We start from the raw sequence: 21,746 nt of genomic DNA, 5'->3' as shown, positions 1-21,746 counted from the left end.
TTCAGGTCAGTGTGTGCTAATTAGTCTATGACTAGAAACTTTCCTTGGCCCAAAGAAATGGTTTTGTCAGACTTTCTGACAATGTGGTCTGGAAACAGCTGAAATAGAAAACTCCTTTTGAATGTGTCACCTGCTTGTAGCACCAGGGAATGTGACCCTTTGACTACAGCATTACTGGGGTTTATTTATTTCTGATATTGCATATCAGTATGAGTTCATGAGTAGACTGTGAGGTTTACAGGGACACAGGGAAGATTCTGGAGCCAGTGAAGAGAATGGGAATTACACATTAGGTTTCATTGGAAGTAGGGTGGCATGCTCTCTATTCAAGTGTAATTTGAAGACTCTTCTGCAGAAGCAAGCTAGAGGGAAAACACTTCATATAGAATCTGTCACATCTTGAAAATTGTATTAACTTTGATGGGTGTCAAGTTATAATCTTTCTAGAATTCATTTACTGGGTGAATAGATATATTCTTTCTTAATATAAATCTTTCTTGCTGTAAGTTAAAAAGTTTTCCCTCATTTTCTATGTGTGTCATGGGATTGCAAGGGCTTGAAGTTGTGTAGACTAACATTTAATTCAGTCATGCCTCTAACTTATTAGATGAGGTATTAATTAGAACTTGTAATTTTGTTTCCTTTTTGTATGAGCAGTAGTGGATATGGGGGACAGTAACTTCATGCCAATGAAAATGCTGAAAGAGGAAGTTAAGAACACCTTACTCAGTGGAGCAGCAGTTTTTTTCCCAGATAGACAGACCAGGCGACACCAGCTCTTCACCATGATGGTAAACATTGAATGAGAAATTGTTTGTTTAGTGCCTGCTTTCTTTATGCAGAAAAGAGGACAAATCTGACTTGTTATTCTCAAATAATACATACTTTGTCCCATTCAAGTAAAAGCCTTATTTTTTTTCTTTGCCTCTTTTTACCCTGCCCCTTTTCTCTCTGCAGCTTATCCAAAGAAAGAGGAGCTAACCCTGCCTTTCTTACTAAAAATGAATAATAGAACACAGAAATTAGAATTCTTTGTCACAGAGGAGGAAAACAGAATGTATAATAAAAATAAATGTTTTTCCTTTTCTAGAAAAACATCACAGAGCAAGAACATAAGCAATCTGTACATCTTGCCTTTAGATCCTTGTGTACCCACTTCAGGTAAGGGGTCCTGAAGTTGAAAATATTTGTGTGATACCCCACATTTGTTAATAAGTTTGTATTTAATCCTTTTTAGAAATGTTATTCCCCTGAACAATAATTCACTGAAGTAATCAACTAATGTTGTTTAGAAAGGACATGCTACTAATCAATATTTTAATTAACTGAATAGCTCTATAAAACACTGGCCAAGGTTGGTGCTGAAATCACAATATATTGTTCTTAGGCTTCTCCTAGGCTGTCTTCCAATTTTTAAGTAATTGTTTGTCAGTGCTGATGGTTGCTATTGATTTAATTAGTCTGGTGTCATCAGAACACAAACTTTTGATTTTCATTGTAATTACACAGTAGGATTTCTACAGATTTGATACAAAAATGGGAAATTTCTGTTTTAGAACTGTTTGGAACTCCTTGTTGTTGGTTAGTAAGAATATCTTTCTTTTGTAGTGATCAAGATCCAGGTGGACTCTTATTATTACCAGAGAAAGGAGTTTCTGCAAATTTTGACATAAGTGAAGTATTATCAGTCATGGACACCCTTCTGCTTGTGGCAGCAAGAGAGGTAACTGGCTTTGCTCCTGCTTCTTTGCCGTGAGTTTTGTAGGCACTCAAACACAAGCTGCTTCCATGGATACTGTGGAACAGCTTCCCTGTCCTGGATACCCCTGTTCATGGCTGTGCAAGTCAGTAGGATTAGCTTTGCCAATCAGTTGTGTTTTCCTTTAAGCATTGACATTTCATGACAGTAGAGAAGGAAATGAATAATATTTTTCCAGTATGAAATATGTAAGATGTGGTGTTTTTCCATGGCATTGAAAAGACTCTATGGAGAGACACTGGGATACAGAAGGAATCATTCCATTTTGAGAGGCTGGGATTGGGCATGTCACTAAGGGAGCTGGAAATGGAGGAGGGTTATTTACATATGCAGAAAAACTGTGCTGGGAACATCAAGTGACTCATATGTAGCTGTTCCTATTTAAAGTTGAGATATATCAAAACAAAGCCCATCACTTGCTACAGGGTGTTACATGCTGCTTGTCATTTGCATTTCATCTTTTTCTGGGGTGAGTGGGATGATTGTGTCCATCCCAGTTTACTTGGTGCATACTGTGTGTCATGCTCCATTATATTCATGAATGTTCCTTATTTTTCAGTGTGAAATGATGATGCTGGATGTTGCACAGCAAGAGAGTGGCACAGTCTTGTCTTCCTTATTCTGGTCTGTTCAGGGCAGCCTCCTTTCCTGGTGCTATCTGCAGCTTAAAGGCACTGATAATGCAGCCAAGGATCTTGCAGTAGAAATACTTAAAAATTGTAAGTGCTGGGATTGAATACAGAATTAAATATGGGGCAATACAGGACTTTAAAATGTGATTTTGCAAATTGCAGTATAATTAAGGATCACCAAAGGTTGCCTGAGGCATACTCAGAACTGTCATAGCATTTTTAATCTCTCTGGGAAATAATTAGTAGGCATATTAAGCAACTTGGAGTTTTAGCTGTACTGATAATCTTACGTTGGGAGAATCTTCAGAAAGCATTTCAGAACTTTTGGGGGCCAAACACTGAAAAAAAACCCCAAACAAACAACAAATAGTTACAGGCTTTCATTTGAACATTTTAATTTCATAGCATCCCATATTTTGGTAAACCCCTGGGTGGTGATATGTGCTTTCTTGGATATTTGTAATAGCAAGAAGTTAGCTAAGAAGCTGGGTACATCTAAGGGGTTTTGTTGGGTTTTTTTTAAATTTTTTTTTGTGGGGGGTTTGTTAGGTTTTTATAATGCAGCAGCTCAGCTTTGAGTTAATTGGGCCAAATAGTTAACAAAGGTATAATTTTATGTAAAATTACATCATATTTATGTTATTTGTAGATAAATAAATTTGCTGTGTTCCTGGATTACATTTAAAAATGGAGTAAGGCTGTAGTTAAAAATTCCTACCCTCACTTGTCACTTCAGCTGCATTTCTTAGCAGTGTATGGAGACTCCTGAGTACATGGAGCTTGTTGGAACAATCTTGGAGAGTTTGATGAAATTGCTCATCCCCCATTTGTTCAGTGATATTGTTGATAAGCATGGCTTGTTTCCACAATAGAAATATCACAGAAAACTTCTCTGAAGTGTTGGATGTTGCAGCCTTGGGGCAGCAGATCCTTTCCTGCTGTATTTGTCCTTGTGCACATCGCCATGTACCTAAATGTTTGATAAAGTGAATTGTGGGAGCAAATCCTTAAGGTAGCTATTAAGGATTCTTTTTTTTCTTTTTTCTCTTTAGATGTGGGCCAGTTCCTGTCAAATATCAGAACAATTTTGCAGTCACTCTTATCTCAATATAGTGGCAAAACAATAGTTGAAAAAATAAGTAGCTCTGTCTTTGCTATGGCAACTCGTCAGCTGGTAAGTGACCTGTGGGGTTTATCCTGCTCTGGGAGGCATGGCTGTGAGTCTGCATTTCATGACACCTGTGTTTGCTCCTAGGTCATCTTCTTGTTGGATTTTTGCACTTTAGACATTCCCTACTGTACTCTGCTACAGGGATTCAGCACTTTGATAGAACCACTGAAAAGCCTTTGTAGTGAACCTCATAAGGTAACTAAGGACACAGGCACTATTAAACATTCTGAAACAAAAACAAAATTGCAAGAAAGGCAGAAAACTCAGGTGATTCTGTTGGTGGGCATTGGAAAAGAGCTAGAAAGCTCCTAAAGGTGTAGGATGTGTAATGAAATGTTGAGTGGAGAATGAGAAATATATCTACTGATATGGCAGAGTGGTCAGAAAGTGCAACTGGAATGAGCAGCCTGGAAGGTAGATAGGAAGGAGAGGATTCTGTGGGTGAAGAGGAAAATAAATTAAAAATAGTATAAGCTTAACATTTTTAGCTTCACTGCTTGTGGTGATGCAATTAAATCTGTATGTCTGTGGCATAGATGTTTAAATGTGCATTAGTCACCCAGTGTCTCTTTGTCATGACTGGAGACTTGGAGTCACTTGTGGGTGAGACAGTCTCCCCTGGTCTCCTCCTCCAGTGGACTGGCTGGGTTTTGCTTTGGAAGTGCTTCCTTATTTTGATTACCAAGGCTGTCTTCAGAGCTAATTTCTGTGTAAATCAATGCTGTAGCTTTTAAATGCCATTTGTATGTACATCTGGCAACTTAAAAGTATAGACACAAGAATCTAGTGTGGTAATTTATGTTTTTCTTAGCTTTGTATCTAAGAATACATTTTTGTTGTACAGACAGACATGGAAAGCTGGCAGCAGGAGCAGCCTGTAGTATTGAGAACCTGGACAATGGAATCACCTCATAACTATGAAAATAATTGCCATGAGGTCTCAGTCTTCCTGTGTCATGGGGCAACTTACTTTGAGGTGGAATTTGATGAAAAATGTGAAACTGAAAGGAGGTAATTTAATCTTGTGCTGTGTTAAATTCCAGTGCCTTTTTTCAGAGGGGGCAATTCATGTTTCAGTGTTCACTCCACATGTGCCATTTAAATTTCTTCATTGTCCAGAGCAGTACACAATGTGTATTTTTGAATGACCTTGTGCTGAAAGCTACCTCTCCTGGCAAATTAACAGACATGCTGTTCATATGAATTTTGCTTCCTTTGGCCTTGATCTGTTTGACAGTAATGCTGTGAACAGCACAATTTGTGCTTGTGGTATTTATTTTGCCCTCATTCTCTTGGTAACACATCATGCTACTGCTTAGTTAAAGCATTTGCCAGATGTTAGATTTGGCATCCATTATCAGTTCCAAAGTTCTGCAGGGTGACAGATCTGTGTTTGCTGAAACTTCTTCATTGAAACATGAAATAAATTTCTTAGCAGTCACATGAAGGTGTGGTTCAGAAAGAAGTGACAAGATGCACTTAGATACAGCACTTGTGAAAGTCCAGAAGCAAAACCATTCTCCCCCAAAACTTAAAAAAGTAAATTTGGAAGTAATGAATTGTATGTGTATGAATTTCACAGGTATGATTACCTGGAGTTTACTGATGCCAGAGGGGCAAAAACTCGTTACGATACAAAGGTTGGCACTGACAAGTGGCCTAAGGTGAGCACCTTTAAAATTATGAACCAAATTATTTACCCAGTCTTGGGAAGTCTCTATGATTCCTGTGGAAAGCTATTATGTAAAAGGATGTGTACTTTTGTTCATGGGTGTGTTTAGTAGGTTTCTTAGGTGGGGGGCAGGAGATGGGGAAGAAAGTCTAAAATGTTGCAAATAAAAGGAGTGAATGACTAAAGAATCCCTCTTTACTCCTGTTATCAAAAGAACAATCAAAGTGAAAAGGAATAATCATGTTTAACTGCCAGTAATAGATGGGTAAAACTTGCTCTGCCCTTGCAAGTTTTTATATCACAGGACAAGTGTGGTCCTTCCTGAGGCTGTGCTCTGTCCTCAAATGGGATTCTGCTCTTCTGTTTTTGTGGCTCTGACTTTTAATATAAAATTGCTCATTAAGCTCTTGCATAGAAATTTTACCTGCTTAGCATTGTGGGTTTCTCATTGAGATGGTGGGGGAAATTAGATCTGTTATGGCCAGGATATAATACTGAAACCCCAGAGTTGCTGAAGGGAATTCATTACCCTGAAACGTTTTCCTGTCATGTACATTTGGCAAAATGACTGTTTTGTTGCTCTGTAGAAAGTGACCTTTAAGGCTGGCCCACGGCTGCAGTTTCTCTTTCACTCTGACAGCAGTAATAATGAGTGGGGCTACAAGTTTTCCGTCACTGCTTACGGCCTCCCAGACGTTGCCGTGTCTTGGGGCTTGGATTTACAGCTGCTTGTCTCCAGGCTGATGGGGCGCTTGGCTTCCCGGAGCATGGCCCTCAAATCCCTGCGAGGTGAGTGCTCCACTGCTCCATCCCCGCAGAGAGGAGCTGCAGGGGCTTGGTGTTGAGGATCCCCTGTGAAAATGGGGTTCCTTTTGTATTTCGCGCACGTGAACGTGGAAGCCTTGGCGTGCTCCAAGCCCGCGGAAGGCTTGGCGTGCTCCAAGCCCGCGGAAGCCTTGGCGTGTTCCAAGCCCGCGGAAGCCTTGGCGTGTTCCAAGCCCGCGGAAGGCTTGGCGTGCTCCAAGCCCGCGGAAGCCTTGGCGTGCTCCAAGCCCACGGAAGGCTTGGCGTGCTCCAAGCCCGCGGAAGGCTTGGCGTGCTCCAAGCCCATGGAAGGCTCGGTGTGTCACTGAAGGGGTATCAGGGACAGACAAAGGTGATACAGAGACTCCATCATCATAAGGCATGAAAAGCATTTTATTATTAGAAATCCACAGTTTTTACAGAAACAATGGTGGACCTAAGACCTAATTGTCCTTTAGGAATCTTTTCTCACCTATTGGTCAAGAAGGGACAACTCCTTCTTGTAGACATCTTTGACAAACAGAGATTGCCTGGAAGGTGCAGAGATTGAGATTATAATTGTTTTAATTCTTTCTCTGAGCTTTGTCACAGCTTCCCAGGAAAATCCTGGGACAGCTATGTCTCTGTTCAGAGGATATGTGATTACCACATTGCTGTGTTGCTAGTCCGTGGAAGACATGGACATGTGGAAGTAATCCTACTAAGCAAATTACATTTATAAAATAGTATGTTCTTTTTTTTTCTTTTTCCATTTAAAATTGTTCCCTGGTGCTGTCATCCACCCCACACTGGGAGTGTGAATATGGAGCCAACAAACTAAAAAAATTACAGGGCTTAGGACACAAAGGATTCTAAGTTTCACATGAGCATTTGGTATTGAATGAAATTTGAAGTCACAAATTAAGTTTGGTTAATTATAGTAGTTAAGTACAGTTAGGATTTTGACCTTGAACATAAGTACATGAAATTTTAATAAATAATTTTAAAAAATATTTATTGTTTAATTTGAAAGCAATAACACTTCTCTCTAACTTCCTAAATCTGAATCCATCCACCACTTAGGAGAAATTAAATAAGGCTGAAGAGTTCTTGCTCCAGTCAGGTGGTCCATATTTACCTTGGAAAATTAGACAGCTATTTATGTGTGAATTCAGGGAACTAATTGAAGTATTTGAGAATATTTTCTTCCTTTTTTAATATATGCATGCTTGGATATAACAAATTAGATTCTTAGTAGGAGAGATAGCTTTAAAACGCTTTTAAATCAGAAGATTGCTGTAGTTATATAGTGAAAATGTTTGATTCAAAGTCCTTCACTATAAGATACTGATTGTCACTATAAGATATTGATGCTGCCATTAATGACAGGGTACATCAGTTTTCTGTACCATGTTAGAAAAATAGAGAACATTGGTAAATTACTTTCTCAGTCTATTTGCATTAACTTTTGTTGTAGTTTTGTTTTTTTTTTCTCTAGTGTTTGTTAACATTTATTGTTTTCACTAATCTGTAAAAATGAAGAAAATTATTTAGTAACTGAAGGGTCTGTTCTGAATTTCTTGCAGAATTAGGTAGTGAAGCAGACTTGCCTCCTTTGAAAGTAACCTCGGTTCTTAATTCTCCTCTGTGGAAACCTGTCTTCAGGCATCAGCTGTGTCCTGAGGCACTCCCGGGAGCCAGGCAAAACAGTGCCAAGCACCAAGACAAAAACGAGGTACCCACTCACTGCTTGTGTCCCCTTGGCATGGAATCCCTGTGCATCACACAGGTTCATTGGCTTTATGGAGCTGGAATGTCCTTAAGCACACTGCTGTGCTGAACTTGAGTCATTTGTGCTGTTGGATTCAAATACCAAGGGGGAAAGAAACTCTTGTTCTGTGCCCTTTATTAATTTCCATTTTCATGGAATCGTGAGATGGTTTGGAGAGACTTTCAAAGATCATCTCATTCACTCCCCACCTGGTGCAGGGATGTCTTTTATTGTTCACTTTGCTCAGCTGCAGGGATAAACTGCAGGCTGATTTAGGATTGCACTCATGGTTTTCTCTCAGGCAGCACTGCAGTTCTGTGTTGTTCCCTTCCTGCAGGCTCGGAGCTCTCCCCACGACGTCTGCCGTAACTTTCTTATCGACTTTGCAAAATCAGATCCTGCCCAGGACTTCAGTGGGCAAAAATCTGAACTTTTCAAAGGACTCATACAGGCATGTAAAAAACAGACCCCAAAGACAGATATAGTTGCTGGTCCTACTGTTGATCAAGCTGTGAACTCAACATTTGCTGCTTTGGTGTATCTCACTCCAGATTTATTTGAGAAGCTTCAAAAATATGGTAACTCTAATATTATTAGATTATCTTAATAATGAAGACTTACAGTTTGTGAAAGGCTCTCTTACAGCTGACTTTATAACATTTAAAAATCAGTTCAGTGGGGCAATTTAAAGAAGATGTGTTGAAAGTTATCATTTAGGCAGACTAGGTAAGCTTTCTCTGTAGAGTGTTTCTTTTTTAGTAACATATGTTTTTGTCTTCAGAGCACTGGCAAAATCATAATCATCAGAAGTTCTAATTCTGTAAAGCTATACCTAAAGAGAATCGTGATGTCCTCTGGGGCTTTAATTCAGAACAGTGTGGCTCCAGTTATTAGAGGTTCTTGGATCATTTTCTACATTGTACCTTTTCTAAAAAGCCACCAGCAACTTCTGTTATTAACTGTTGGGGCTGGAGGAGGTGTGAATTATCTCCCAAAATACCATTGTGTGGAAATCAGCCCTGCAAGCCTCAGAATTTTTTTTTTCAATAGAAAATAATGTTTTGATTTTAACTTTACTGGCCATTGTATTGCAATTTATGTATTTTTCAGTAGGTAAAATGAACAACTTTTTGACTTAGAGCATCCTTCCATTAAGTTTATTGATATGTATGAAGTATTGGATAATAAGATGTTACTTGGTTTTGAAGGATTTCATTTTAGGTTTTCACTTTTTGTCATAATTTTGAGACTAAACATTTTACATTTTCATAGAATGATTGAGCTATTTTTTGAGCTGTGAAGTTATGAGTAAAAATGACTGACACAAAGACTGATCTGATGACTAATGTGGTTACTGCCTTTAGTCATTTTGTCTATGTCTGACAATTGAGCTAATTTTCTGAGTGACATTGAGAACTGGACAAATATTAATGAGTCTTTGAGAAATCCATCCCTCTGTTCTGTCAGTATCTTCATCTGCTGGACCTGCTGGGGCAGACTAATTTCAGGACCTGTGTTCACCTGTGCTGTGGGAAGTTTGGAGAAGGGATGCTGAAAAGAATACAGGAGAAAAATTAGAAAGGGAGAATGAAAGAGAGACTGAATGTCTTTGTCCATAGTCATTGTCAGGGCAGTTTGAATAGAAACTGATTTGTCAGGTTTTCAATTTTTGCAAATTGATTTTGAAAGTCCATTCTAGAAATTCATAGTATAAAACAGTAGAGAAAACCAATACATCTATAGAGCTTTAAGTTCCTGCTAAGCATTTGTTGATTTTTGTGATAAGTTTACATCAGTGTTATTGCATGCATAGGGGAGGGTTTTATTTTCCATGGCTTCAGGCATCAATTTTGGGAAGAGAAGAGAAAGATACTCGTAAATTAACTTTGTAAATAAATCAGTCAAGGTGTAGTTTGTGTATTTAGGACATATGAAAGTTGGCATGTTTATTCTCTATTTTTCTTACAGGTATAATTCCAAGTATTGACTAAGAGATGAAGGGAAGGCTGTAGTATAATTTTAGTTAAGCAGTTGTATAAAAATGGAGCTGTAAATAAACAGGACTCTCTTCTTTCTCTCATTTCCAGTCAACAGTGGAGGCAAGGTGCCTTTGAGTGATGAGTTTGCACAAGTATATTCCCTGGCTGATTCCATTAGAATATGGATGGTAAGAACACTCAGGAGGATCTCTATTAATGTCATTTACTTTAGTACTTTACAATGCAATGTTAAGGAGTGGGGTGGAACAGTTTTTTCTTCAATTATTCTACATCAACTATTTTCACTTGGAAAGAATATATGTTAACTTTGAAACTTTGGACTTAAATGTTTAATTGCATCCTTACACTCCTCTCCTTTCTTCAGCCCCGGATGTGTCATCATGGGTAGTTAGGACTGAATTTGACTGAAAGTCAATTAAATTTGTGTTATATTTTAGCAAGACCTTATGTTGTAAATTAGGAAGATTCTTACATTGCAGTAGGAGTTCTTTTGAGGTATAACATAGAAAGAAGTGTGTCTTAGACATCAATCCATTGTCTTGTGACTTTCTCCCTCCTCTTTTCTGCCTCAGAATTCCTGGCAGGTTGGTGTACTAGAGTTACAGTGGGTGCAGATGCATGTTAAGATGAGTAATTGCCTTTACCCATTGCATGACAGGTGATGTTTGCATCTGACAGAGCTTGCTAGGGGGGTGACATCTTTTTGGAGGACTTTATCTCACAACTAGATGTCTACATTTTCCTAAATGCTGAGGGTAAATGAGAAACCTTCTTTTCCTTGGAGGACTGGTGCACATCAATTCACAAGACAGGGAATGGCCTCAGCCTACAAAGCTGAAGCAGCTCAGGGTGAGGCTGGTACTGCTCTGACAGTTCAGGTGCTGCTCCTTTAGGCTCCTGGGTGGTTTGCTCTGCAAAGCTGGGAATAGTAACTACAGTCTTCTATTCCTGAGATTAAATTCCTTTCAATCATTACAGTCTTCATCCTGCCTTGCTGTATAGAGGCACAGAGAGAATCATATTTTAACTATATTAACATCCTGTCTGCAGTTGGAAATGAAGCAGAAATCTCTGATGGGGAGGGGAAATGATGCTGAAGAGAAGCAGAACACAGAAGCAAGTGAGGTGAACCCAGAAACTCTCGGTGAGTGTTGCCTTGTATGTTTGAGCATTCCAGGTAGCTTAGGAAGGCATTGTAAACCTGAAGGCATTATTTTTGCTGTGAAAGGTAAGTTAGCAACTGGGTTTAGTTTTTTGTACCTTAAGAGATAACCTAGTGTACATTGGATTAATTGTCTGGGATTGTGTTCTGTCAGACTCTGCAGAAAACAGTAGGAAAATTCTGCAGGGAGTGACCTTTCACTTGGGTCACCTGCTTTTGAATTTATGTTCATCTGTTTTTGTAGATACTCCTTACCCCATTTAACTGATGTTAGAACAGTAGCTGATTGTTATTAGAACAAAATGTGTTCTCACTGACTTCTCTGTACTTCATATGGTTCAGTGTCATTATTCAGAATTAGCATTTGGAAATCTGAACTTCAGCAACTGGTACCATCATGATCAATATAACAAGAAAAAACAGTATTTTCTAGCTGTCTCAAATAAGAAATAAGATAAATCACTTTCTTCCTAAGCATAAGACAGCAAATTTGTTGTTCTGTTGTCTTGATTTTAACTCTTCCAATTTTTATGCTGCAGCAAAACTCTGTGTGCAGAAGAGCCTTTTGTTACTGAATTTTTTGCCCGTAAGAGCAAAGAGAAAAGATTCTGCCTCAGAGAGTTTGGAAGGCCAAGACATGGATGATCCCCAGCAGTATGTGAGTGATCAATGCCAAAGACAAGGGTCAGCTGTGGACATGGACTTCCAGGCAGCCCCATCAGTGTCGTCCAGTGCAGGAATTCACCCTGTTTCAAAAGAGGGGGGTCAGGCATCACAGTCTGATCTGAAAGTTAAACAAATTCCAGACCTCCACCAAGCAGAAGCTGCATCTGCATTTCATAGTAAGCCTGTTGAAAGTACAGTTTCACAGCAAGAAGATGTGTCATCACCTCCTTCCACTCCTACCCGCAAGTCTCAGCTGGGCCATGGGAGACTGAGGCTGCTGTCCTTCAGGTCCATGGAAGAGCCAAGACCTGTGCCCACTGTGAAGGAAAAATATCCTATTTTGAAGAGCATATTAGACTTTATTAAGGATCAATCACTTTCACATGAAAGGTAAGAAAATTGAGAATGTTGTCAGTTATACAGAAGCTTGTGTTCACACCTCTTCAGGTGGAATAAAATATTTTAGCAGCAACATAATATGGCAGAATATTTTGTATACAAACAGTTGTCAGGCTTATGTATCAAACTTCAGTTATTCACAGGGATGTAAGGACTCAGTACTATTTCATTTCATTTGCTTCTGTCACATAGAGCAGAATGTAAAAAACAGTCACTTGGCAATTTATTGTCTTGTTTCCTCAGATGTGTTTGCAGAGGCGTTTTGCTTTTTGTCTACAAAAGCAGGGATATAGTGTATTACTATTACCAATCCTTGGTACCAAATAGAGACAAGTTGCATCTCTTATTAAATTACCTGGTGTTCTGAAAACAAATCAAAAGAGAGATTTCCAATTCTGAGCTTGCCTGTTTTGGAGTGGTGCAGGAAGAGCTGGATTCTGTTCGAAGCTTTATTACTCACTCCAGCTAATACAAAGCAATAGTGTAACTAGTCAAACACTTCTTGAATTGTTCTTTGTGTTGTTTTAAGCACAGTGTTTTGAAGTTTTCACTGATTTTTTTTTCTTTCAGTGTTTTAAAGGTTCTTGCTTTGAGAAAATCCCAAGGGCAGAGTATTTTGGAAGTGCTCAAGACCATCCGCCAGTGCCTGGACTCACTTGGGCAGCCACACTGCTTTCACCCACCCTGTGTGCTTTTTCTCCTTGAACTTCTGGCCTGTCAGAAAGATTTTACAAAGTAAGTAATTATTTAGGCAAATCTCAGCCATGTGATTTACTGTCTTAGTTCTTGTGTTACTCCAGTATGTATATTGACAAGAGTAGAAAGTTCTGATTTTTAATCCATGTGGATAATAAAAATATGACTTGAGGTTAGTTTTCAGGCTATTAGGCATATCTTGTGTTCTTCATTAAAAAAACCCCCCAGAAATTAATAATTATTTTCAAGTGGGACTTAACTGCACAGCTGTTCATGCCATGAACATGTTTAGCTCTGATTTCTATGTTGTGTCTGGCCAGTGCTGTCACAGCTCTGTCTCTTGGCTTCTCAATTGTCAGGAGCTTTCTGTGGTCACCTTGCAATGCACTGACTTCCTTTAAGATCTTGATTAGATTTTCATAAAGCAACTTTTAATTCCTTTTTAATTTAAAGGAATGTTCTCTTCTTAGTGCTATGAGAATATTCTCTTTGCCTGTTCCATTTCTTCACTTCTGATTCCTGGTACAGGATTCTTTCATTTTTGTTTGAAACTTCTAGACTGCATTTTTAAATAAAACTAACATCCTTCACACTTGTGGAGAGGGGTTAAAAAGGGCCTGTTTGTAAAATTTGCACACATCATGCTACCTAAAATATCACAATGAATACTAGGCTACTAAAATAACTCTTTAATTTGCAGCTACTTTGGAAACTTGGAAGGCTGTGGGGCTGAGCTACACAAGGAGATTCGAGAGTCCTACTATAAGCTTGTTTTGTTCCTGGTAAATTCTGTGAAGGGATTTAGTACAATTAATGACAGGTACAGTACCTTGTTTGCTTTATTTATGTGATTTTTTTTTATTTTTTGCATTCCTCCGCACCTCCTCTTTGTAATTTTTTATTTGTCATTTAATGTCTTCATTAGATTTGTCTGTACTTTCTATTCTTTACAGAACTAAATGAGGAGCCTTGATCTTGTGATCAAAAATGCCAAGTTGGCTTTTTATTACTAAAGGAATAAAGAAAAGCACAAAAAGTTATCAGTGTTAAAAACTTGACTTACTGCATTTTGTAGTTACAATTCTGCAGTGTGTCTCTGAACTTAGTAGCAAAATACTAGAAATAGTAAATTTATCATGGAATATTTGGTCAAGAGTAATGCCACAAAAAACATGGCAATTCTGCAGCCATGCTTTAATGTTAAAACTCATGTTTTGGCAACATTCTGGTTAGAATTTGGAGTATTTATAGCCAGGTGTCCTAGAGAAATGAGAATTTTATGGCTATAATGGCAGTCTCTCTGACAATAACTTTCAAGTCCTTTGTTCAGATTCAATTGAAAATGACAAAAAGGTTTCAAACAGAATAAATTCTGCCAAATACCAAGAAAATGCTGTACTGTAGAGAAGAGACAAACCCTCCTTCTAATGCTCAGACAACAACATTATCTTGATCTTAACTGAATCCAGAAGGAAAACTGTTTTTCTTTCAAATTCTATAATGTGTACTTGATAAATTGTGTAAGTTGAATACTTTGATAAACCTGAGTTCCTGCCACAGAGTTACTTTAATGCATAGTAAAGCCTGAAAATCAGTGTGTAGGGGTTTTTCTACCCTTCCTCTTCACACACAACTCTAGGTCTGTCAACTTTAGGTCAGCTTTAGAGCTGTCGTGTTTTAATGTCTTTTGTTTTTATTTAGGTCGTTGCTTCCTGCCTTATCCTGTGTGCAGACAGCTCTCCTGCACCTCTTGGACATGAGCTGGGAGCCCAGTGATCTTTCCTTCTTTGTTGAGATCCAGCTGCCACATCTCCTCATGACAACATCACAGGAGAACATCAGTATCCATGACAGTGTCATTTGGTGAGTCAGGAGGAATGCAGCTTTCACATGCTGCTAAATACTGATTCCATTTTACCCAGGAGGGTTCCTGAACTTCGTGCTGGAACAAGCAGTAAGGGTACTATTAACAAGTATGGCATAATTCTGGTCAGTATCCAAGGGCTTATCTGAAGTATTTCATTTTTTTTTTGCTGTATTCAGCAAAAAAATTTCAATATTTTAATATCGAAATTTCAGTATTTCAATAGTTTTTGCAAAACTATTGGAATTTAATGTTTAACCTGATTGCTACTGGAACACTTTGCTTGTTTAGCAGTGTAGCAGGAGGTATATAATACTGTTTATTGCCTTGATTAATGTCAAATGTTTTTAACGCCTTCATATGGCAATTTTATAGTAGTTGTACTTGCACATGAGCAAATGTGAAGGCCAAAAAAACTTGAAACTTTTGATCTGATCTGCCAGCATTCCAAAAGCTGTTTTGTAAGAGTAGATTTTCCTAATTTTTGCATTATGGTCCCCACAGGTATTTAAGAATATGTCACAGAATCAAGAACCAGGTGTCTGTATGGTCATTTATTAGCTGAGTGAATGGGATTTCTCACAATTCTGTTTTTATTAGCATGTTATAGCACTTTGTTCTTCATTAAAAAGTAAAGCTTTATTAAGGGGAAGCCTGATAGCATTCAAACTTAATTTTAAGCTTGCTTTTCTTTTAGTCAGTGGAGTGAAGAAGATGAAATTGCAGACTACAAGCAAAACTGTGAATGGATGGATGAATGTCAGGATGTAATGTTTGAGACGTGGTATGAAAAGATAGCTCAAGCTGACCCAGAGAAGCAGAGAAAGGTGACCTCATGTTTTGTATGTTTACCTGCAGAAGGGGTAAATAAGAGACCTTTAAAAGCCTAAAGGGCAGAAAGGAGTCTGGTTTATTGTTAATTTTTATTAGCTGGATCTCTGTAGACTTTCAAGAGTCTAAAATGATTAAAATATCCCAATTCATTTTTGGCAGGGGAAATGTTCTGCTTCGTGTCTGAAGCTTTGTCAAAGTCAGAAATAACACTCAAGTAAATTGTGGTGGTTTATTGCTGCAGATGCACATGTTTGTGGCTCGTTACTGTGACCTGTTAAACGTGGACATCTCCTGTGATGGCTGTGACGAAATCGCGCCGTGGCATCGCTACCGCTGTCTGCAGTGCAATGACATGGATCTGTGTAAAACCTGTTTCCTTGGTAAGAACCACTAAATAACCCCTCAAAACCTTGTATTTGAAACCAAAACAGTATCTTGGAAATTATTGTCTTGGTTTGAAAAGACAGGTGTCTGCTAAGGAAGGCAGGAGCCTCCCCTGAAATGGAAAATGCAAACCCCTTCCCTCTGAATTATTGTAATTCTGAAATTAAGGGGCTCTCAGGCAAAGATATGGGAGTAGGAATAACAGTTCTTTATTAGGGAAGAAAATAAAAATAGAAAAATGCACTAACACAAAACAACACTGCCAGAGTCAGAGCAGGAGCTGAGCCCTGTGGGTCAGGGTGGTGGCACAGTCCCATCCCATGGGGGCTCAGCCCTCCTGCAGTGCCAGCTGTGCTTCTGCTGGAGCAGGGATCCTGCACAAGGGGGGAGTTTTCCTCTGAAGCTCCAGGGCTGCTGGAGATGGGCCTGCTCTCCCTCTGGGAATGCAGGGCAGAAGAAAGCTGCTCCTCTGGGAATGCAGTGGGCAAAGGCTGCTGTGCTGTTCCAGGCTCAGATTGGATCCAGGTAGGAATGCTTGGCTCCTGCCCTGGGCGGAGCATCTCCCCATGGGATGCTGGAATTTGATCAGCCCTGCAGGGACACTCAGTGGCCATGAAGAGCAGAGATCTCCTGGAGGGAGGATTGGCTGTGGGAGAGATAAAGAAAACTGCCCCACCTGGTTTTAACAGGTGGCCCAGTGAACAGAAGATAACTGTCCTACCTCTAACAGATGGAATAGAATACACACTCCTACTCACATCTTGAAACCCAGGACAGTTATACACAAAATAAAGTCAAACACTTTTCTCTTGGGTTTTTTAGACATGTTTAAGTGTTCTTTCCCTAGTATGAATGTGAACTTGAAGTTAGGAAAGGTCCTTTGTCAAAAAGATTTACAGGGAAGTCTTTCTTTACAGGTGGAGTTAAACCTGAAGGACATGAGGATGACCATGAAATGGTGAACATGGAATATGCCTGTGATCACTGCCAAGGAGTTATCATAGGTCGGAGAATGAACTGCAATGTTTGTGATGACTTTGACCTTTGCTATGGTTGCTATCATGCAAAGAAATACTCTGACAGGTATTAAAAATGTGATTTGCTTTCCCCCATGTGGCAGAAAGACAGTATTTAGTACCTAAATAAAATCAGTCATTCTCATTGTGTTTCCTATAAAGCTGTGTCTGACATCTCCTTGGTGTCCTTTGGGGAAACAAAGGACCAGTTTGGCAAAAATGTCTGGAAAGCTGCCTCAGCCTCTGAAGTCACTTGGTAGCAATTGTTTTCTGGATGTGGCTAGGAAAGCTGCAGAAGGAGTTACCAGTCCTGTATGACAGGAGAGAAGAGACAATCCCTACTGTGGAAACAGTTTTCAGTGCTTGACACCAGAGGTCATAAAACCCTGGTCAGCAGTTTGAACCTCTGGAATGTGTTGGGTTTCAAGTAGTTTCCTCTGAAGATAGTTTGTGTTGACCGACTATGTTGGTTAGCAGAAAACCAAAAGCTGCATTCCTAAAACTGTCCCTTGTCCTTGCAGCCACCTGCCCACCCACAGCATCACAGTGTACCCCATGGTGACCATCCGCATCAGTGACCGCCAGCGCCTCATCCAGCCCTACGTCCACAACTACTCCTGGCTGCTCTTTGCTGCCCTCACCCTCTACAGTGCAGATCTGGCAAATGGGGAGGAAGTAGAAGGAGAGCAGCTGGATCCCCAGATCCTCAGCCATGCCAGAGTTCTGCAGCATCAGTGCATTCAGCTCATTGGGGACTGCCTGATGAAAGCACAGCACGGAAAAGGTGAGTCAGCTCCTCCTGCTCTGAACAATGCCTTCTACAAGTGTCAGAAATGTCTGTGGTTACTGACTTGAAAGTTTCCAAAGGAAAGGGGAAGCTACTGTGTACTTCACTGAGAATAACTGTTTATGTAGAAAGCAAATGTAGAACAAGTGTCGTTCAGGGTCGTTGGAACATGGAAAATAGAGTGCTTGAGAAAACTAATTTTATGCTTACATAAACATTGGACACAACTTGGCAAGTCTCTGGTTGTTTTTTTTTCCATCTTAGCTGTTGTAAAGGGATCAGTCAATACAGCTTCATGTTCTTTTTGTAATGTATCACTGACAGCTGAAGGACAGCAAATAACTTAGTGGAAAAAGTTTTTTGTTCTGCATCTCATGGGAAGAGATTTTAAACTGTGTTTGTGGTATAAATTTCTGGCAGTGGTGTTGATTTGTCTGGAAATGGGGGTTTCTGTGAACAAAGACCTACTACAGAAAGTAGGGTTATACAGTAGGGACCTATTTTGAATGTATCAAAAATTCTAGACTAAAATTCAAATAAGGTGCTGGTAGTTTTTGTGAGCAGCTCTAATACAACTGAAATACCACCACCACCAAATACTTACACATACTCATTAATTAATCTGTTTACAGTATACAGTTCTGTTGTGCAGGTGGTCAGAAAATTGAAAAATAAGACATATGTCATTTGCTATTCCTAATTTACACTCTACTGTTTTCTTAAATTAAGACCTCTATCTAATGGCATCTTTGAGGTGGAAGATGTCACCATCTGTCCATCACTAGTATTTAATGACACTACATAATTATATGAGCTTGATAGAAAATATGTTTTTGATTAAGTTAATGTTCAAAAGAATTCTGTAAGTAGTTTGGAGTTCTCTTTTAAAGTGTTTCAGTTCTGCTTTTTGTCTGTCTTGCCACTCAACAGCTAAATAACTTTCATAACTTTTTTGCTCCCAGGACTGAAAAATTTAGCTCTCCTCTGCATGTTACCAGAAGATGAGACCATCTCAGAGAATGACACTGTTGCAGGCAGTCCTCCCACAGACAGTGCTCCAAAAAGTCATCCTGGTGATAGAGCAGGGAAGGGAAGAGATGAGAAACGCAGCACAGGCTCCTTGGTGCATCGTAGTGTAAGTAGCTGTTATCTCCAGAACCCCTGATATCAGACATGTGATCTGATAATAAACATCTTCAGGTGCTTAAACACCCTATTCTGAATGTGGGACTGAAATAAGGGATAGTAATGATTTCATTTGTAGGTAAAAGCTGGGGGGAAAGGGGACAGTTGTTTTTTTCATTAGATCTGGCTGATCAAAAACTTTTGTTCTGAACTGAACAAAGTTCTGAATTTTCACAAAAGTGTTACAGGAGAGGGGCATGTCTTGTTCTTTGTGAAAGGGCTGTTATGTCCCTGGTTGTTAGCACTCTTGAGTATTATTATGAGTTTCTTACAGTTTTATACAGTTTTTAAAACTATTATAGTGTAATAGTTTTATGCAGGGAGATATGAGCAAAATAAAATAACATAATTTAGTTGTATAGAAACTTAAGACATGAATACATCAACAAATTCTTTACTGGAAGGTTTTGATACTCAAAGAAAAATGTTGGTAAAGTGCAGATGACTGAATTCTTTCCATGCTTGTTCCTGCAGGTATTCCATTTTGTTTTAATCTTTTAATACTTCTGTTTTATTTTTAGGGGAAAGGAGATACTCACAAGGAAATCCAGTCTCCTGCAGAAGATAAAGTAGGAAAACAAGAAATTGAAATCAAACCTGTCTCTGCAAAGAAAGCTGTTGTGAGACATGAGTCAGACTTGTCTGTGGATGGGAATGTTCCTGCAACAGGTAAAACATAATTTCTTATTTTCCCTGTCACAGAAACATCCACTCATCTGCAAACAGCTGTCTTTTTTATTCCTAATTCAGTTTTGCGTATTTTCTAATGTCTGTGTCTGCTTTGTGAAAACCTGCCAGACATTGCTTTGAACAAATGCCTTGCAGTCTGTTTAAAGGAGTCTGGAAATCAGAGTAGATTTCCACAAGTATTTATCCATGTATGGAGATAATAGTCACTGTTGGTCTAACACAACACTTGTGTGTTCTGATGCACTTGGAACCAGAAAATAAGTGTCTTATCCTGTTAAAATTAAATCTGGGATTGTAAGAATTTTGAAAGTTAAATGGTTCTGTCTAGCACTGTCCTTTATATGTTTTACTAGATGGTATAAATTTCATTACCTTCTGTTTCTATACACTTCTAAAAAGATTTTATTTTTAAATTGTAATAATTCTTTTTTATAATTTCTATTTATTTTTAGATTTGGATTATAAAAATTAAGCTATCACTTATTTATTTTTAATGTCACTTAGGGGATTTTCTTATTTTGTTTTTATTTACAAAGCAGGTGACTCTGTCTCAGAGGATTCAACCCCAAAACCAACAGAGAAGGTTTTAATACCTAGCCAGGAACAAGTTTTTGCTGAATGCTCTCAGAAGAGGATTTTGGGGTTGCTGGCAGCTATGTTACCACCTTTCAAATCAGTTAGTTCTTTTTCCTTCCATGTGGTTTTTTTTCTATGTGCTCAAATAACATGAATAAAATTCACAGGAATTAAATGTGGGATATGGACCCATGTTGTTTACATGTTATGAAATGTGAATTAGAATGTCTTCAGACACTGACATCACTAAGGAATGTAAGGGCTTGTTCCTGGGTGAAGGGAGAGGGAAGGGAATTTTAATGTATCTGTGAAGTAGAGTCTTAACTGTTTAGCAGAGTTTAAGTCTTCAGTTTAGCTTCACATGCCAGGGCCAATAACCAAAGTAGGAATATAGTTTCTCATTACTTCTGTCCATTTGAAAGACCTTCAGAATAGAAGCTTTTGCATATGCTGACTTTGACTAAAAATCTTGTTTTCTTTCCCTGCCTCACTGAGATTTTTCTCTCTCCACAGGGCTCCACAATGTCTCTGATCAACCTGGAACAAATACTTCCACTGATGTTTCATGTTGTAATCTCAAATGCTGGCCACCTGAATGAAACTTATCATTTAACCTTGGGACTCCTGGGCCAGTTAATCCTCAGGCTTATGCCTGCAGAAGTGGATGCTGCTGTGACTAAAATCCTTTCAGCCAAACATAATTTGTTTGTACCAGGAGATGGATCTACAGTGCCAGAAGGATGGAAGACAACTCATCTTCTGTTCAGTCTGGGAGCTGTGTGTTTAGACAGGTGCTTCTTACCTTAACCCAATCAATTAATCTCTGCTGAACAGTATTTTTTTTTTTCATGTATGCCTTGTACATAGAGGCTTTTTAATAGAAAGGTAATTAATGTACCTGGCCATGGAAGGGGCTTAGCACCTGCAGCCTTTATTGCAGTGGGAATCCTGATTTCCTTCCAGAAGGCTGGCTGCTGAGGAATGGCCTAATTTCCTGTGCTTACCTACACAGCATGTCATGGAGGAGGAATTGAGGTTTGGAAACTATGAGGAAAGCCAAAAATACAGTCCTTTACTTTTTGTGTGCCATTCATTCTCTCACATTGTTACAAATCCCTTGTGTAACTTGGGAAAGGAGGAGGGTGTGTCACATAACTATCACCAGTGCTGACTTCTGGATCTGGCCCTACTATGTAAGAGTACTTGAGAGAGAGGTTTTTTATTGTGAAATTGCACTGGAAACAACAATTTCACTATAAACAACAACAGATTTGGAAGATCTTGAGAAAGTTCTCAAGCATTCTGAGATTAATGTCATGCCTGTTAAATGTGATTTATTTTTTATTGTAGATGTGTTTTACTGGGAGAGTTCATAAACAAATAGGAAAGCATATGGAATTGTTTTAATTATTTTAAAATTTATGAAAAGCATACAAAATTTGAGAATATCCAAAGCATAAGCTGAGGGAAAGGATTTTCTCAAAAACTAACTTTAGTGTTGGAGACCAGTCCCTGTAGGTTATTTGTGTGATCTAGAGAGTGAGCAGGTGGTCACGTACATGGGATGTAAACCTCTTCTGAGTTCTAAACTAAAATTCAGAGTTAACAGTGGCAATGTTCAGGCACACTTTGATTTGGGACAGTAGACCCTTTCAGAAAGCAGAATAGTATTTATGCTCTGTGGAAAACAAAGCAGAAT

The 21,746-nt window shown here is 38.9% G+C and overlaps 1 protein-coding gene across 2 annotated transcripts in view; it reads left to right on the top strand.

The window, feature by feature from the left end:
- Positions 1-21,746, top strand: part of ZZEF1 (zinc finger ZZ-type and EF-hand domain containing 1) — a 57,300-nt gene that overhangs the window by 18,405 nt on the left and 17,149 nt on the right. Inside the window, exons 16-40 of one of the 2 annotated variants that reach the window (XM_064394648.1) lie at positions 658-791; positions 1,091-1,161; positions 1,609-1,723; positions 2,319-2,478; positions 3,444-3,565; positions 3,647-3,757; positions 4,407-4,573; positions 5,145-5,226; positions 5,822-6,023; positions 7,604-7,752; positions 8,126-8,366; positions 9,876-9,955; positions 10,839-10,932; positions 11,490-12,006; positions 12,586-12,750; positions 13,412-13,531; positions 14,413-14,574; positions 15,273-15,402; positions 15,651-15,789; positions 16,711-16,876; positions 17,331-17,593; positions 18,559-18,731; positions 19,303-19,450; positions 20,011-20,147; positions 20,561-20,838. In XM_064394648.1, the coding sequence (XP_064250718.1) occupies positions 658-791; positions 1,091-1,161; positions 1,609-1,723; positions 2,319-2,478; positions 3,444-3,565; positions 3,647-3,757; positions 4,407-4,573; positions 5,145-5,226; positions 5,822-6,023; positions 7,604-7,752; positions 8,126-8,366; positions 9,876-9,955; positions 10,839-10,932; positions 11,490-12,006; positions 12,586-12,750; positions 13,412-13,531; positions 14,413-14,574; positions 15,273-15,402; positions 15,651-15,789; positions 16,711-16,876; positions 17,331-17,593; positions 18,559-18,731; positions 19,303-19,450; positions 20,011-20,147; positions 20,561-20,838 (4,126 nt within the window). Of the gene's footprint in view, positions 1-657; positions 792-1,090; positions 1,162-1,608; positions 1,724-2,318; positions 2,479-3,443; positions 3,566-3,646; positions 3,758-4,406; positions 4,574-5,144; positions 5,227-5,821; positions 6,024-7,603; positions 7,753-8,125; positions 8,367-9,875; positions 9,956-10,838; positions 10,933-11,489; positions 12,007-12,585; positions 12,751-13,411; positions 13,532-14,412; positions 14,575-15,272; positions 15,403-15,650; positions 15,790-16,710; positions 16,877-17,330; positions 17,594-18,558; positions 18,732-19,302; positions 19,451-20,007; positions 20,148-20,560; positions 20,839-21,746 lie in introns of both variants that reach the window. The other variant, XM_064394646.1, reaches the window with a different exon arrangement.

The sequence above is a fragment of the Passer domesticus genome, chromosome 19 (genome assembly GCF_036417665.1).
Source record: "Passer domesticus isolate bPasDom1 chromosome 19, bPasDom1.hap1, whole genome shotgun sequence".
Lineage (NCBI taxonomy): Eukaryota > Metazoa > Chordata > Aves > Passeriformes > Passeridae > Passer > Passer domesticus.
Note: the sequence above shows the minus strand (reverse complement) of the source record. Positions and strands in the feature narration are given on the sequence as shown.